Raw genomic sequence first — 18,528 nt, forward strand, 5'->3', positions numbered from 1 at the left:
TTGCAATGACCATGTTCTGTCTCTGTTTTGGAGGAGCTTCCTTGTTTCCCAGAACATTTTTGCGTGCAATTCAGTGCTGTGTTTGAATTTCTAAAACTAAACAGTGGGATCAGTGTTCCCAAAAGTCAGCCTGGGACCAATGTGAACCTGGTTGTATTAAGACAGCTTTGGATGTGCCATCTTAAAAGATTGAGTCAGTTGGCTACAAGGGATAGGATCTTTTCAGTTACGGTTCCTTGGTCAGAGAGTGTTCCTTTCCTCAGACATAGCTGTTCATCTCTTGCATTTACAAGCCAGATGACAGCTGTTTTATTCCTGTCTTCTTTTGGTGAAATCTAGATGTTATGCTGCTGTATTTAGTTTTACAGTTTCTCATTAATTTTGTTTTAATTATAGTTTTGTCTTGATTTTTTAAAAACCGTTTTGTGGGTCTTGTGCAGAAAGGTGGGTTAGGTGTCTTTTAAATAAATGAGCTTGCTTGCCTGTGTAAAAAGATAAGACAACCACTTTGAGCAGGTCTCTGGAGAGATGGCATATAAATTTTTCTAAATAAACATATGATTTCTTAAGTCATTATATTGTGCAAATTAATGGGTGGTTAGGGTCTGTCGGCCAGATTTCATGGAGGAGCACAGTTCTGCACAAGGGACTACCAACCCTTGCTTCTGAAAAGTTCCAGACTCTTAGTTTTCAAACAAATGATCTTGTTTTATGGCCGTCATGTATAGAGCTAAAACAAGAGATACTTAATGGTTCCATTTCTCCCCAAAGCAAATATTGGGTCTGTAGTACAAGAGACATGGAGGCTGCTCCACCAGAAGTTTTGTTTCTTAATAGAAAGACTCTGTTTAGCTGAAAATAACATTTTCATTGTTACAGCAACCAATTCGTATACATGGTTGTGAATTAAGAAAATGAAATATTAAATTGATTATTTAAATTAGCTCTTTCTTGGTGTGTTATAAATCACTTTGATTTGAACCAATCCATCCTGTTTTTACTTACGTATTACAGTGCTGGGTCCCAGTTTTCCTAGCTGAGTTGATACTTTATTTTCCAGGTGGTGTTTCCTTTTGGTGACTACTGGGTCTGTATAAATACTGCTGTGTTCTGGATATGGAGCAAACGTGGATTGCTGGGTCCCAGACAAAGCATCTGATTTTGAGTCACCCTTGGTTTTGGATTTCTGTACTCCATGCCATGTTCACAGTTAACAGAATAAATGCTAAGATGTGGTAGATGTACAGAATTGGTCTAATTATAATTTTTCATTTAGGCAATTTATTTGTAGTAGTTTTGCATAATTAATAATTAACAATGCAGTCCTAAGAAGAATGACTCCAGTTTAAGCCCATTAATTTCAATGGGCTTAGACTAGAGTAATTTAGGATTGCACGGTAAGGTAATGTATTTGAACATCAGCTAATATAATCTCATTGCAGTCATTCCAACTAAATATATTTTAAGTTAGCATTTCTTCTATATATCTAAGCATCGAATTGCTAATGGAAGAATGCATGACATCTGTAAAAGGCTTGCTTTTTCTGTTCTTTTACTTCATAGTATTACAATTATTTTAATGTTCATGTAGCTGTACCTCTGTGTCATAGTTATTAATAGTTTACTTTCAGAGAAATAAACCAGGAGAAACAGTTCATTTTTTAAAATAAATGGCTCACTTATCTATAATCTTTGTAATTTTTCTCCTGCCAGGAAATGACCTAGAGGCCTTACAAATACACTTCTGCATTCTTCAGACTCTACAATCAAGAGAAGTTCACTCTGAAAGCACCACTTAACTAATGTTAAAAGGAAAACTACCTCAACATACAGAAAGAAAGGCGGAGAAGGCTTGCAATAAAAAAAACACATATATACTTTCTGAATAATGTGTACTTGCAAAGTCTCCAAGAAACAAACTTGCATTTTTTTCAGTATTAAGATGAGAAAGTCAAACCAATTTGACTGACGGGCTCTGTCAAACCATTAAGCTATTTGATCTGCTGATGTGAAGGCTCAGTGGTTCTTTAAGGAAAGACTTGCTCTGCATTAAGAATCACTGTTGAACAGTGATTTTTGCTCTTCCTCCCCTGATCCTAGCTGAAGACATTTATTACTATGAAATTACTTTTTAAAAGATTGTTAAAGTTTCTTCAGTGTGAAGTAATGTTACCATCAGGTGTCAAAAATGCATTGGCAGGAAAACTGGAGCAGATAGCTTTTTGCCCCCTGCTTTGAAATTGTATCCTGAGCATATAGTAGAATGCTAAGCAGGAAACACATGGTATTTTTTAAGCTAACCCAGCTTGCTTTTACAATATAATTTGTGACTGCAGCAGTGCTGCGTTTGAACACTGAATAGTACAAAGCCAGCGGATCTGCTGCCTTTCTCACTGCTGATACAAATTACCTACCTTTTTTTTGTTTTTGAAATGTCTCTTACAAAAATTATGTGCATACTCTTCTACTACTGCTATACATAGGTATCTTCCTGGGGGGGAGGGGGCAAGATTTGAGAGTAGATTGTTAATTCAAGGAATCTTTGGATAAGTACTCCCTTATGTATTGCTGCAGTGCACAGGAAAGTAAAATGGACTATAAGAGGCGCTTTTTGCTTGGCGGGTCCAAGCAAAAAGTGCAGCAACACCAGCAGTATCAAATGCCAGAGCTAGGCAGGACCCTGAGCACGCCTTTAGCATCTCCAGCCACGACATCCCCTCTGGTTTCCCCGGCTGCTGCTGGCAGCTGCAACCATGCTACTCCAATTGCAGACATCCAGCAGGGAATCTCCAAATATCTGGATGCACTCAATGTCTTTTGCCGTGCGAGCGCTTTCCTTACAGACCTTTTCAGCAGCGTATTTCGGAACTCGCACTATTCTAAGGCAGCTATGCAACTGAAAGACGTGCAGGAACATGTCATGGAAGCAGCGAGTCGACTCACGGCAGCAATAAAACCAGAAATAGCAAAAATGCTTATGGAACTGAGTGCTGGAGCAGCAAACTTTAAAGATCAGAAGGAGTTCAGCCTGCAAGACATTGAGGTAAGACCAGTCTTCCCCTTTGACTTTCTTTCTGCTTGGGTGGGGGGGTATTTTCAAGATTTATGCAGATGTTTTGGGGTGGTTCTGCTTCAGTGAAGAGAGGGACCATTCATGATATAAATCTTAGGCATGCATCTGTATCAGACTTTTGCTCTCTGTTGACCTGTTTTAAAGTGAGAGGCACTATTTTGAAATGTAAAGAAATTTTAAAAAATAGTACTGGTGGAGCACATTGCAGTATCTCACCTTGCAGTATTCAGATCAAACTGTTCATTACAGACAGGAAGTCCCACAGGTCACTGACGCCATAAAAATGAGAAAGATTCAGCATACTGTATAAGAGAAGTAACATTCACAATAGTGACAAAACATTCAGTTGTACTTATTTATTCTCTTTGCTAGCATTAATTCTTTCCAAGACCAGACATCTTCATGAGTGTGACATCTCACTTGAGGGAGGAGACACATGTAGTATCATTTTAGAGGGAAACCACATTGAACTTTCCCCCCTCCATTAACAAGCTACATTTTCTTATTTCAGAAAGTCTGATAGTATCTGAGTTTAGGATGGATCAGCCTTCTAAATTAGATTTTTGTTTCACAGTACTTTAAATCCTTCTTTAAATCCTTTTCAGATAGTTTTGCTAGTGTCTGTAGGATGTTACCTTGGCTAATATAAAAAGATTTCTGTCTGGACACTGAATCCTTCCTAATTTCTTCTTTCTGCGGACCTAATGAACAGATCATCTGATTTTCTGATGGTACAGTCCTCTCCTAAAGTGTTACATACCAAATATACATAAAGGAACAACAAAGGAAAGCAAAAGGGATATGTACTTGTGTATTCAGTATCAGAACTGGAGACATCCAGTGGCAAAAATGGTATAGCAGTGAGGCATAACGTTAGGGAAGTGTAAATAACAAAATCATGCTTTCAGTGGCCAGTAGATCTGTACTGCACCTTAAACTGAAACCTCTACAAAATTGATGCTAAAGTGCCAATAATTGTGAGAAACGTGAGGATATGAAAGCTGGGAAATTTGTCTGTACAGCTAATATTTTGTGGAGAAGACATTGAAAAAGAATGTGTACTTTCAGAACTATTTAATTTTCTGAACCTTCAATATGTATAAATAATGGTATAAGGGATTGGCTATAGAGACTGTGTCTTGTAAAATATTGTCAGTGGGCCCCTCTGATGTTACTCTATTAGACACAGTTTAGTTTCCACTTTTGGTATTGACTACGTATGCAAATTGTATTTTGCCAGTTTGGCAAAAGAGGAAATTAGGAAAGGCTGTTGTTACGCATGTTCAGGGGAGGCGGGAAACAGAAGCTAGCTTGTGTCATGATTTGGTGTTGTATGCCAGTTGACTCTCTTATGCATGTTTAACTTGAACATAACTGGCAAACCCAGTTCAAATGACTGTTTTGTGTTCTTAAGTGTGAGTTTTACAGTCCGTTCTGTCCGCTGCTGAAGTGAATCAAACATCAACAAGCATATGCAGGCAGTTCTTTTGAATTTTAAGAGGAGAAGTTTTCATCTTGAATTGCTTCATCTTAATTTCTTGAATCTGGTTTTATGAGAGAGGCGACCAATAGCCCCTGTTAAGATCTTGGTTCCCACATTTAAGTCTTTGCATCATTTCTTCCTCTGTCACCCATTCCACTTCCTGCCTGAGTTAACTTGTCTTGAGGACAGCTACTTAGTTGGAAGGGAAATTGAGTATTCACCCATGGGGTCATTGGTATTCTTCTTCCTGTTCATCCTCTTAAAACTGGAATTAGTAGCAAGGGATAGGGAGTGGAGACCAAATCCATATGCTTACCTTGCATGCACTAGATTGGGGGCCAGTTTACCCAATCAGCCCAATCAGTGTGGCATGACCCCACACTTCAACATCATGCCAGGAATGTTGTCATTCCCGGCAAGATGCAGAAGAGTTCTGGAGTGCACAGGAGCACACTCCAGGGGGTTCTTGCCTCATTCTCCTGTCTTTCTTCCCATTAGCCAGATGAAAGGTGACTGGGAACAGATATTCCCCCACCTCCACCAGGGGAATGTACACTAGTGCATATGTATTACTTTTGTGTTTTGTTTATATGAGCATGTGGGAATAGAGAAAGGATGTGTATATGTACATTCATGTGCCTATTCTATTTTACATGTATCTGTCCTTGCACATATGGGAATGTTATAGATCGCATTGTTAACTACTATTTACAAGCGTTAACTGATAAATTTTACTTTGGTTTGTTATAGTCTCATACATGTTCTGTGGAATATGGTGTCAGGTGCTTAGGATCGCCTGTCATATTCAATACCCCCTGAAGCTGATGCTGTTTGAGTGATTCTGTTATTTGAACCCGGGGTGGAAAACTGAGAACGGGAGATGTTTGTTCCTGTTGTAATCTCTCCCAAGTCTGGGAGCCAGCCAAACCTTGAGAAGTCCATGAGTCACACAGCCTGTTTTCCTGCTTGCAGAGTTAGAGGACTGTTAGGAGAAAGGGGGGTGGAACTAGGAGCAGCCTTGGGGAATGTTTATCTGCTTGATGCTTGTTTGTAGCTGCCAGTCCTAGCAAGGACGGCATAAGGGTATGAAACTGGCATCTTATCAATAAAGAACTTTTGCTCATGAAGTGAAGTCTCTTGAGAGTTGCCTGGCATCCTTACATATGGCTGATGGAGAGTTCCCTTCAGTCCACAAAAAATGATTATTGGATCCAGTCCAGTAGTTTATTTAAAAGAATTGCTGTGATCTGTAGAACCTAAGAGCAGATTTAGTGTAAGAAAGACACATAAAAGATCCTGAGCAACTTGATTACTTTAGTGGAATGCTTCCATGCCTGGTGCCACAGGTAGATCTAGTAGGAAGAAAGGCAGCTGCAGTGAGAATGTAGGGTACTCTTTGGCTTCAAGATAAGAGGGCCTGCAATGACCCTGGTTTGTCATTACAGAAACGAGCTTTGGAAGTTCCTAAGCTCATATGGTCCCTGTCTCCCTCTCCTTCCCCACACATCACTTGGATATTTGAGGATTTCTTGGTTTTCAGCGAACCACAGTTTATGTTGGAATTGCAGGTTGTTGGGTTACAGCAAATCATGTTCCTGAGTTAAACCATGCGGTGTTATGCATAAAAATTAAGTTCACAGCCAAGCTTAATTTGTATGCAAGAAAAAAAACAATAGTTTTTGGTTCTGCAAATGAAAAGAAGGGAGCACGCAAACTTAAAGACTTTCAGGGCTCATTCTAGTAATAATAAACTATGGTTTGTCATTATGTCTGAATGCAACCCTTATGTTTCTCTGCTTTTTGTGGTTGTAAAAAATTAGCCACAGGAAAACCAACTGTTCAAATTGCTATGAGCAGAGAAATGTGTTAACACTTGGATTGGTATGTGAAAGTTGGGGGTTGGAAATGTTGCCAAGTCTCACTAATGCTACATTGAAGCATTGTCAAGCCCCCCTCTCTTTATCTATGATAGCTGGCATTTCATATGCCTTAAGATCATAGTGTAGTTCAAATACAGGGTTATACAGGATTTTTCAGGGACGTCCATTCCATATTGAGAGTCAAAAGAGAACACTTCATCCCTTCCCAGCTCTCTTGGGGCAGCATATCCCGAGTCTAAAACAACTTGTATTTTCCTTAAACCACCTAAGAGAAACATTTTTTAATTTGAGCAGTTCAACTGCTCTTAAATCTCCTTTAGAAAGACAATGCAGTAGAAGCCACTCTGGCTGACGGTGCTTAGATATTGTGGAAGCTTTTCACTTAGAGCAGAATTGTCAGTTCTAGGGACGGCAGTCCATGGCAGATAGACCCCCAAACCCCTCACAGCAAGCACTCCAATGCATTGGTTGAAAGGTCTTTATTTAGGGATCCATTAAGTTCATGGGTACAGATGGTAAAGTTGGCAGGAATGATTATACAGGCAAAAGCACTATTGATATAGAGAGTACTATTTTCCCCCTCCCTTGGAGCAGTTTGCATTTAGGCACGAAAACCTAAGAAGTTGCGTGAGAACATAATAGCTTAGTCTGGATAGAAACAGCAGAAGATTACAAAGAAATTAAAGTCTTTCTCTCTCCCCTGGGAAACGGTTACACTTCTGGTTCCAGCTGCAAGGCCAGAGCCACATATTTTCAGAGGTAACAGGCTGGTTACTTTCCCTGTGAAATCAGCATTAACACTTTCGTTTTCAGGCAGGCATGACTATGTGGCTACATTACAAAGCACAACTATGTGAGCATGGCATGAAATCATACAGTAGATCAATACAGTGAACAGATCAGATCAGTACATCAGATCAGAGAATACATCAATGACATGGGTGGGTGCACACATGACAAGAGTTAAACATGCAAAAGCAGAAATGGCTTTAAAAGTGCAAGCAAGGTGCATTTCATAATCTGTTCTGATGTCTGAAGAGAAGCTCATGAACATTGCCTATCAGAAAATGACCTTGGGTCCCGGAAAATTTGAACTGGAAAATTTTTCAATGCAAATTTAAATGATGTTAGCTGAAGAAGGCAAATACCCATGTGCATGCCTGCAAGCAGTGGGGTTTGTCTGTGCTTAATATTCCACATCTAGTCTATTTAACATGACGGTTTTTGCAGCACAACAGCCCTGACAACTATAAACAGACTTATGTGCAGTGAAAAAATTTCTGCCCCATATAACTGCACTTTTGATCTTGGTGTAAGTTTAGTATATCCAGTTTCTATTATGCTTCAAAGAAGGATTCGGAAAATCAAGGCTCCTTAGTATCTAATTCACTTGCCGATTTTAACGCACTAACAAAGAAAAATGGTTCTTTAGATAAATCAGTTGCCTTTCTGTCTTTACAAGTTGGCAAAGCACAAAAAATCATGTGTAGAACAGACCGCTGAGAATATCATGAGACTACTGAGGTCTGGGACTACATGAGTAGCTTCCCGTTCATCTACAAATTTAACAGTGAGGGTCAAAGTTAAGTTATATTTATTTGTCATTTGTAGTCCTCCTTTCTCACTGAGACTCAAAGTACAGGCAATATCAAGGACATTTCAATAAACAATGCCATAGGGTAAATACATGCAAGTTTACAAAGATATAACAGTCCAATACAGAGTTGCAGCAATGCTGAAACAGAGTATAAGCAGTTCTAGGACTGATGCTAGGACTGATGTTAGACAACATGGAACTACCTAGTAGGATCATACTTAAAGCAACAGATAATCCATAAGGCAACATAGTGGTGAAGTCTATGGTCCCTATCTTGTCAGTGAAGCATCTCTTTGAGACCACCTCCCTACAATTATAGTCCTATCCGAGTAAAAAAGCCCTTCTGAATAATTCAGTTTTACATTATTTGCAGAAAGCCAGGAGAGTGGGGGCTCATCTGACCTCAGGCAGGCCGTTCCATAGGGCGGGGGCCACCACAGAATGCACATGTATAGGCAGATGTTGATTTCACTTATGTGAAGGATTGCACCTGTAGGCGACCCTGTTCAGATGAGCAAAACTGCCATGGAGGAACATAGGGAGAGATGCAGTCCTGTAGGTGTGCTGGACCAAGGCTCTGAAGGGCTTTGTATATGATAGCCAATACTTTGAACTGAGCACGGTAACTGATAGGTAGCCAATGGAGTGACTGCAGGATGGGAGTGATGTTCATGCTCCTGCTCACTCCTGATAACAACCAATCCACAGCATTTTGCACAAACTGGAGTCTCCTAGTTAACTTAGACAGGAGACCTATGTATAGTGCATTACAATAGTCAAGTCTTGATGTCACCAGCCACCATAGCATGGATCCAGGCAGCCAGATTGGCCATGTCAATGTAGGAAGCAATCTTCCAAGCTAGAGTGAAGTTTTAAAAAACGTTCTTTGTGGCTGCCTTAACTTGCTATTCTAGTAGTAGCGCTGGATCCAGTATAACCTCTAGGCTCTTAACTGAGTCTGTAAGGGTCATATGAACTCCATCAAAAGCGGGGAGTACGATATCCTTCAAGATCTTTGCCTTCCCAACGAACATCACTTCCGTCTTGTCTGGGGACTCGATACATAACCGTATTGTAACTTCAGCTCCCTTTCCATGATGCTTTAAGTTAGTTGGGGGCTTTGTCTCCTGTACAGCTTAGAGTCCTTGGAGGAAGCATGATTAATTAGGATCAAAAGGAGGGCTTTTCCTCAGATCCTAATTAATCCCTCTGCGAGGACTCTTAGCTTCCAAGTAATCAGAGACCTTGCATGTTTACAGCATTACATGATGTGCTGGGATAGCTTGGAGGTCTAAGGCAGAGTTTCCCGGCTTGTGGGACCCAACGCAGAAATGAGCCACAAATCCTGTGAAAGTGGCTCCCGAGTCTTCTGCCATTTTATTGATTTGTGCAAACTGGCCTTTTCCTTTTTTTAAATGAGTCAACATAGCAAATGAACTTGGGCTTGAGGGTCAATAGATTTGAATGCAACCTCACTTTTAGTGCTTAGTTGTAGTATGCCTGTTGTTGGTATGCCTATTTGAAGAAGGTCCGAGATCAGTCCCTGGCATCTGCAATTAAAAAAGTATCATAGTCGTAGCTGTTGTGAAATAACCTTTCTCTGCTTGATAAGCTTGGCAACTACTATATCAGATGAGGTCTGCCTGGTTTCCAGTGCAAGTTGAAAAAAATGTTTGTTTGCAGGTTTTTTGAATTGTTTGTTAACAGTGACGTGTGTGTTCTGATTGGATAATTAACAGTGTTGTGTTTTTCCTTTCTAACAGATGTACTGGAGTTAGATTTTTTATTGTATTGATTTTGCTGTCTATCTACTATTCTGCGTTTTAATGTTTTGTGAAATGCTGCTTAAGTGTGCAGTATATTTTTTGAGTTGTAGATGTGTTTTTTTAAATTATTATTTGTGTATAACATTGTTTAATATTGTAAGCCACCTTGAAAATCTAGGGCTGGTGTAGAAGTCTGGTGAGTAAATACTGAGGTAGATGGACCAATAATCAAATACAGTACAAAGCAAAACAGGTAGTAGAGAGTTGGCTTCCCCTACCTTTATTCTCCCCACCCACCCTGCAGTCCAATAATCTCCTAGGGACTGCAGCAATCCCCCCCTCCCCCCACACACACTTTTATTTCTTTAACTGTTCGTTTGCTGTCCTACATAGTAGTGAGAATACTCATCAAGTTGTTTTGGGAGATGAGTCTTTATTTTTATTTCGCTTTATATGTTTCTTCATGTCTCACAAATCCCCTAAGTATGCAGAAACATGAACACGATAGTTGTTGGCCCTGTTACACTGCTTATTGCTGTGTACTGGCCCCCAAGTTTTCCTGTTAGGGGAAACAAGATGAAGCCCTACAAGGACTCAAAGGGGGCTGTGATAAGCAATTAGAAGCTCTTCCCTGATGCAATAAGACTGCTGAACTCTGAATAATTAAATCGTTTCCTATGTATGTAGCCGTGTTGGTCTGCAGTAGAACAGCAGGATTTGAGTCTAGTGGCACCTTAGAGACCCCCCAAATTTTTCAGGGTGTAAGCTTTCAAGAGTCAGGATTCCCTTCTTCAGACACCGATAGTGAGTAGTTTCCTGCTTATTCTCTTTCTGAATCTCATGCTTTAGCATAATGGCCACATAGTGTAGATGTCTGAGGCTTTTGAGACTCAATGTAACAAAAGTTGCATTAAAGGTATAGTCACTTGTGATATCTAGAAATGTTGTGTCTTGTGACCTGAACACAGATTTACCCATTCACTGTGAGCGTAATTGAAGTCACCCATTATTACACAACTCTCTCCTCTGGTCGCCTTTCATATTTCTTTCTATATTCAAAATCACCCTCGGAGTTTGGATCAGACAGGCAATAGTAGACCCCCCAATACTGAATTACCTTTGGAGTCTGATATTACCCATCTTGTTTATAGTCACTTTCTTCAATTATTTACTTAGTTCATTTATACCATGGCTTTTTCCTCAATGGGAACCCGAGCAGCTTTCCTCAGTCTTCTCTCTTCCATTTTATCCTCACAACAACCGTGTGAGGTCGATTAGACTGAGAGTGTATGACAGGCCCAAGGTCACCCAGAAACCTCATATGGCAGATTAAGGATTTGAGCTTGGATCCTTGTCTGACATTCTAGCTACTACAGCACACTGGCAGCAAGGTCACATGTTGCATCAAGCATTGACTGCATTGTTGTGACATGTTTTGTTTTGTTTAAGCTTGGCACAGTTACCTGTATGACTCTGCGCTCTTAGTTCCATCTTCTGCGGGCTTTGATTGTATACTTGTCACATCATTTTGCCTTCAGGCATTCTGTAAATCAAAGCAACAGGTGTCATTTATTTTTGTTGTGTATTTGCAGTTGCTTGTATCACATGTGCTACCTTGCCATCTGTACTGAACATACATAAGCAGTCAGATGCAGACCATTCTTTCAGCATAAAGCTAAATATACACTTGGATTTTACATCCCAGAGCGTCTTTTTTGTTTTGTTTGAAGAAACAGAGAATCTTTATTGGGCCAGATGTGTTAAGCATTTTCTGTACATGTTGAGAATTTGTTAGAAGTTAACTTTGTGTTATGAGCACCTTTGGCCACTGGCAACCTGTGGTCATGCCACAAGTTCTTTTAAAAATACAATTCTATTGTTAAAACAGATCTATGAATCTCTCCTCTGCTTCCTTCTCCCTATACTTCTAGGTAGTTTTTCTGAATTGCGGTATGAACATCTGCCTGTCTACTTTCACAGTGCTGCAATCTCCTGCTTCCTTGGCATCAACAGTGGGTGCACATACCCCTTATCTCTGCTTCGTAAAGACCTTTATTTCAAAAATAAGTTTGGCAATGTCTATTTCAAGCGGGTAGGCCTGTTGGTCTGCATTAGAAGAGCAAGATTCGAGTCCTATAGCTTCTTAAACATTTCCAGGGTATACACTTTCGAGAGTCAAGTTGCTTTCATCAGATACCCTGTATCTGATTAGTGGAACTTCTTTCGATAGCCTTGCTACATCCAGAGTGGTTATTGGTCTTCTCTATGACCCTTGGGTTTTGTTCGGCCTATTTCCTCCATTATAGATTGTGCAAGCGTGCTTTGATGTGATCTCAAATAAGGCAGGAACTGAATTCTCCAAACCTGTAAACATAGAATGTTCTAGGAAGTAGTGACTGAGGGAGTTCCTTTCTTCGTTTGGTGCTCCATATTAATTGATGTCGGATTCTCTTAAGTGATTGCCACTCAGCTTGGTTTGGTGTGTTGGAAAACCTTTGATAGAGGATGACAAAGTGAAATAAATGCCTTAGGTTTTTCTTAAGTTTGGACACATGAATGGTGTAGCTTGGCATCCCATACAAATACAGGGTCAGTTCCTACCTACTAGGAAGTAAGGAGAGGAGACTGGGAGCCAGTTTGGTGTAGTGGTTAAAAGCTACGAGACTCTAATCTGGAGAACCGGGTTTGATTCCCCACTCCTCCACCTGAAGCCAGCTGGGTGACCTTGGGTCAGTCACAGCTCTTTGGAGCTCTCTCAGCCCTACCCACCTCACTGGGTGATTGCTGTGGGGATAATAATAACATACTTTGTAAACCACTCTGAGTGGGTGGTAAGTTGTCCTGAAGAACAGTATAGAAATGGAATGTTGTTGTTGTTGTTGTTAAACACACTTTTTACTATCTCTGGCTACTACTGGTGCTTAAGATGATTCTTACTTCCTCTAACTGTGCTTTCATGTCTCATCTGAAGCCTGAAGATGTGTACATCTCCCCACTACCAAGATACCCTTTCAGCATCTTCCACCTTTGGGTAACACAGAACTATGATATTTCTGTGAATTATTTCTGTGAATTAACCCTAGCCCCCTTCAGAAAGCTCTCCACCTGCTCCATTCTTCTTTCAGTGTGCTGTTTACGAAACTTTGGCCAAACAGCCTTTCAGCTCTCATGATTGCCAGTAAAGTGGCATGCCATTGTGGCACACCACAGAGGAAATCCCTAACTTTTAATTTGGGGTTGCTCTGTGCTAATGTTATACAATAAGTATGTGGCATTTATACTGCATTAGCCCACAGGATTGGGGGGGGCACAAATAGAGGCTGGTTGGATAGTAAGGCAAGGCCACGTTGTTACTATAAAGGAGGTATTTGTTGATCCCCTTTCCCAGTGTCTCTCCACCCACAGAATTCAGTTTCTCTTAAGGTGTATTTGCTTTAAAGTTTCAACGTTTTGCAATGTTTTAATAAGCACGCCTTAGCTTGAGTAACCCGAATTCAGCAAGAATTCATAAAAGCACTGCTGTTTCCATAATAATCTTCTTAGAAGAGTATAACTGTCCCAGATATTTCTTTTTTCATGAATGCCAAGTGAATATATTTTTTAAAAGGAAACTGCACTTGGAGAGGTCAGTCAGCATACCTAAACTGTTAAGTTTAAACATTGTACAAAGAGGGGAAATGACTGAATCATAAAGGAATGTCGGAGGGAGACGAGACAGAGAGCGGTCTGTGGGGGGGCGGGGAGGGGGGAGCCATTGCAACTTGGAGTTCTTAAATAGATTTGTTGTCTTTTTGATAAACGCTTGCTTGTAAACAAATGTACGTATAAATGTATTTACATAGCATATAGTTGGAATGGAGCCGTATATTCCTGTGTTTTGAGATAATGTGTTGCTTGTACGTGTACTTCTTAAATTGAAGAACACCATTATTGTGTAGCCCATTTGATCATAGAAAAATCCTAATCCTAACTTATTTTAGGGAAAGGTGCCTTTCCTGAGCAAACTCTTAATAGCTTCTGTTTTGTTGCTATAGATTTATCTCAAAATTCTGGTCCCCTTTGGGTTTTTTAGCTTCTCTGGTTGCAGAAAGAGTTGATGGCAGAAATGCTTGGCTTTCTGTGCAAAACTGTATTATTCAGGAGAGCTTTCTTACACAGGTAGAAGGGCTGTACTGTAAGGAAGTGGTACAGAGAGGTGCTTGGTAAACAGACTGGGACTGTGGACTATACCGCACTGTACCTACTGAGTAGATCTGAATAATTTCACATGTTAAATAGCATATTCTTTGTGGTCTTTCTGCATTGTTTAATATGTCATGTCAAATTGCTTATGCTTTGCTTCAACGTTATTTTTAAATTGTATATTAGATTCTGTTTGTATTCAAATTTCTGCAATCTGTACACTTTTGCATTGGTCTTTGGTTGAAATTGACTTAAACTGTGTAACCAGCCTTTAGTCTAAGTGAGAAAAGTAGATTAAAAATAACATAAAAAAAATAAATAAGATTGGAGGGGGGCCTAAAAAATTCAAAGCCTTGCTTGATAATAATCAACTTTTTAAAAATGTAGTTAGTTCCTTAACTGGTTTTAATCAAATACACATATTAAAAATAGTTTTGAAGAAAATCATTCTGCTTTTAGATGATACGACATGTGCGAACATTACATATAAAGATGCATCCTTCTATGTTGAGAGAAATGGTACCTGCCATATTCAGTTTCTATAAGTACTAGCATGAAAATGATGTTTGGAAAAATGTACATTGCCCAGTTGTGGGGCTATTGTTTGACTATTTAACTAAACATCACAACCCTAATGTTAAGACTTCTCCAGAACTAGTGCAAATGTCTTTGTTACAAAGTTTTTGTAAAGTGCAGTGTATGCCCTAACTGTCATGTGGCCATCTTTAATTATTCAACTAAAAGTGCCAAACAAGCTGGCTGTCAGTCCAGTACAACCTAGAGCAGTACTGTGATAGTTTTTTAAAATTGGGGGGGGGGGGGTTGAGATCCTTCGTCCCCTCTTGATTATTTGCCAGGTATGGAGCTACTTAGGCTCAGTCATAGTTCTCCATATTCCCAGTGATCCATCTGGAGAGATGTTGTGTTATAACATGGTGACATCTTCTTGCTGTCTGGGAGACATCCCTCGTAAACTTGTTAACATAAGAAAAGGTGGTAACCTAGGTTAATGAGTCTCCATTTAGCCATGGTTATAGTCAGACACACCTGGTGGCCACAAGTGGGGCATAGCTCAGTTAGGTTAATCAGTGGAACAAACTGGAGCCTTTATGTCCGCATCTGTCACTTTATTAGGTTTAAATCCTATTTTTGCCTATAAGTTCCTCAAAGCAGCATACATTTAAAAATACTTTTTCCCTCCCTTCAGTCCCAATATTTTTTGCTCCCAGCTGCTCTGCCTCAGATATTGGAATGGCAGCTGTTAGATGGTGCATGTTTTAGACACTTCCTCTCAGACAAGATACCTTGAATATCCCAAGAGCAAACAGTGTATTAGGAGAAAAAGTTATCAGCTTATAAGTAAAGCTGTGGAGTCTAAAGCGGTGTTTCCCAACCAGGATTCCATAGGGTTCCTCAGGATGTTGTTAATGGTTTAGGGGAAAAGAAAAAAAACTGAAAGTACCATGGAAAATTTCAAATATCCCTCAAAATATTGCAGTTAGTATGTAAGCTGATGTATGTGAGTGTATGTATACACACACACCCTTTTCTTGCCTGTAAACATTTTCAAAGATACGGGCTCCTCAGGATTAAAAAAATTATTTTAGGGGTTCCTGCATGGAAAAAATGTTGGAAAACACTGGTTTAAAAAGGTACCTTCTTCTTGGCTGCTGATGAGATGAAGCACAAGGTAAAGGAGATAGATGGCTTGAGTGTTGTGGGGCACAGTGCATGCATTGTGTGTGTGTGTTGGGGGTGGAGGGGTTCATTCGGCAACACTGTTCAGGTTGAGTTTGTCATGTTCTGTGGAGGCTGGAAAGTGTCAGTAATTTAGGTATCTGCTTCGGATATTTGCTTAAGTAGATAAGGTGTACTGTTTTATTACTCTACTGAAAAAGAACTATAGGTGCAAACTGTGTATTTTACTTATTTGTCCTCCTCCCTCCAAAAGCCCTTTCAACATTGAATTGTACAGATTAAGTATTTTCTGCTCTCACTGTAACAGTATCTTTGAGGCAGTTTACATACACATCTAAAACAAGACATCAAAATTTAGAAAATGTTAAATCCAAGTGAAAACTAATAAAAGCAGCATCAGAGCTCTTGTCAGCCAACAAAGTAAAAGGATGTATCTGTTTAAAACTTCAGAAGTTGGGATAGAAATAAACTTGGTGAAATAAAACATTTTGCCTGGCGCCTTAAAACTATAAATTGAGCATGAGATGAGCTCATCGAGGGGGGTAAAATTCCATAATCTGGCATCAAAAAAAGACACCATTTCTGATCCATATCCATTGTGCCTCTGTAAGTGGGTGCCCACTGAACAGTCTTTGAGGACAGTTTTAACCAGAGGGCAGATTCCTATGGGAGAAGTGAACTTTTCAAGTAATCTGATCCCAGGTCATGGAGGGTTTCTTAGGCAATGACCTTCACTTTGATTTGTGCATGGAAGCAAACTTCTGGACCCTGGATACACAATGGTGAACCAGTTTTTGATACTGTGCATTTTATCTTGCTGGTCTGTGACCATAATAAACAATTCATTCAGTAGTGAACCATAATACGAATCCTGTATCCAGCCCCTGACAATTGCACAGGCACCATATTTTAAACCAGTTGATGTTTCTGGACAATTTTTAAAGATAGCACCCCCAACACAACATAAAGCACGTTTTATTATTCTAAGCGGAATGTGCTCAGAGCATGGATCCCATGGGCAGATGATGCCTTTAGAGGAAGGGCCATGAATAATGTATTGGCCAAACCTGATAACAGACCCTACTTGCCACAAAGGAGGCCTGTACCTCCAGGATCCAACAGCATCCCCCAAGTGGTGAACTTACTCCTTCTGAGGGAGTGTAACCCCCTCCAGAACAGGACAATTCACCTGCAAGCAGCTTTGTTATTAACTAACAGCACCCCTGTCTTGTCTTGATTGAGCACACATTGGCACACACCCAATAGAGGAGGGTGTCTTCTGCATATTGATGATAGTTCACTCCAAATTCAGTCCAGTGGTTTTATGTAAATTCTAAACAACATGGAGACATAATAGAAACCTGTTGGGCACTGTATTTCCCCCATACCATCTTTTGGAACCAGTCTGCCTAGTAGGATCAGAGCTACCAGTGTAGTGGCCAGGATTACTGCCTCAGCCAACTGATCCAGACGTGGACAGTGGTTGATGGTATCAGAAGCCTCCAACAGGTACAGGAAAGTCAACAGGGTCCTATTCCCCGTCTCTCTCCCAATGATGAGTAGTCAATCAGGGAGACTGAGATGGTATTGGTCCACACACTAGATCTGAAACAGAATTAAAATGAGTCCAGAAAATCCATTTCATCCAAGGAAGACTAGACCTTGTCCAAAAATTGCAAATCCAAGGAAGATCCTTATGGAAGAGGTCCCAGAACGCTCCCCTTCAAAATGGATGCAGCCACCCCCTCTTCTAGACTCTTCCAGACAACTTGTCTCATACCACAATAACTGAAATTCATCCAAACAAATTTCAAAAAGAGTCCAGTAGCACCTTTTAAGACTAACCAATTTTATTGTAGCATAAGCTTTCGAGAATCAAGTTCTCTTCGTCAGATGCATGGTACAGAAACTGGTCAAATATAGAAGAGGAGGGGGGAGGAGGGGAGGAGAGAGAAGATGCAATTACGGGGGGAGAGGGAGGATACAACCAAAACATTCCTTTGCTAGTAAATGTAAACATCTCCTTTTGGTGTGGGGGTCAGTTGACAGTCTTCAAAGGAGTTTGCCGTGTTAGTTTGCAGCAGTAAAACAGCTAGACCATCCAATTCCAATGCAGTATAAGCCTTCGATAACCACAGCTCTCCCCATCAGATGCATCTGACAAAGAGAACTGTGGTCCCCGAAAGCCCACGCCAGGTGCCACTGGGCTCCCCCAGACCCCGCCTCTGTAAAGGAAATCTGTTACCTGTGATAATATGATAACCATTCATAGTCCCTATTCAGTCCCAGCTTGACAGAGTCAAATTTGCATATGAATTCCAATTCAGCAGCCTCCCGTTGGATTTTGTTTTTGAAAGGTTTCTGTTGAACTACAGCAACCTTTTAAGTCTTTGATGGAATGTCCTACCAGGACAGAATGTCCCTACCATTGGTCATTGGGGTCAAGTGCAAAAACTGCCTGCTAAGAACAACTCCATTTGACAACTTTGCAAACACAAAGGTGGCAGAAGCATACATACTTTATAACCATCAGTGCTACAGAACTGGCACAAAAGGGTACTCGAGACTATATTCAATCATGTGTATTGGTTTCTCCATTCATACTTAAGTTGTCTTTGTTGAGCCTGACTTCTTATTAAGGGGAGCGCATGCTTACAACAGGAAGACAGATAGTATCTAGACAGGGATGTGCAGTTCTTGAGCACCTCTTACTCACTGGAGTAGGGTTTGATTAGTGCCTGTACCTCTTGTCGCAAAAAGAGAAGTAGATTGAACAATAAGGGTTCAGTAACTAAATAACATCCCTTTACTTAATTGAGGAGTTGTACATTTGAAGCTTTCATCAATAA

General features: G+C 40.3%; 1 protein-coding gene across 1 annotated transcript in view; it reads left to right on the plus strand.

The window, feature by feature from the left end:
• The window catches only part of GARRE1 (granule associated Rac and RHOG effector 1), an 86,382-nt gene that overhangs the window by 39,990 nt on the left and 27,864 nt on the right, over nt 1-18,528 (plus strand). The window contains exon 2 of the mRNA XM_055000200.1: nt 1,714-3,043. Within this exon, the coding sequence (XP_054856175.1) occupies nt 2,561-3,043 (483 nt within the window). The 5' untranslated portion in view covers nt 1,714-2,560. The remainder of the gene's footprint in view (nt 1-1,713; nt 3,044-18,528) is intronic.

This window comes from Eublepharis macularius, chromosome 16 (genome assembly GCF_028583425.1).
Source record: "Eublepharis macularius isolate TG4126 chromosome 16, MPM_Emac_v1.0, whole genome shotgun sequence".
NCBI classification, from domain to species: Eukaryota; Metazoa; Chordata; class Lepidosauria; order Squamata; family Eublepharidae; genus Eublepharis; species Eublepharis macularius.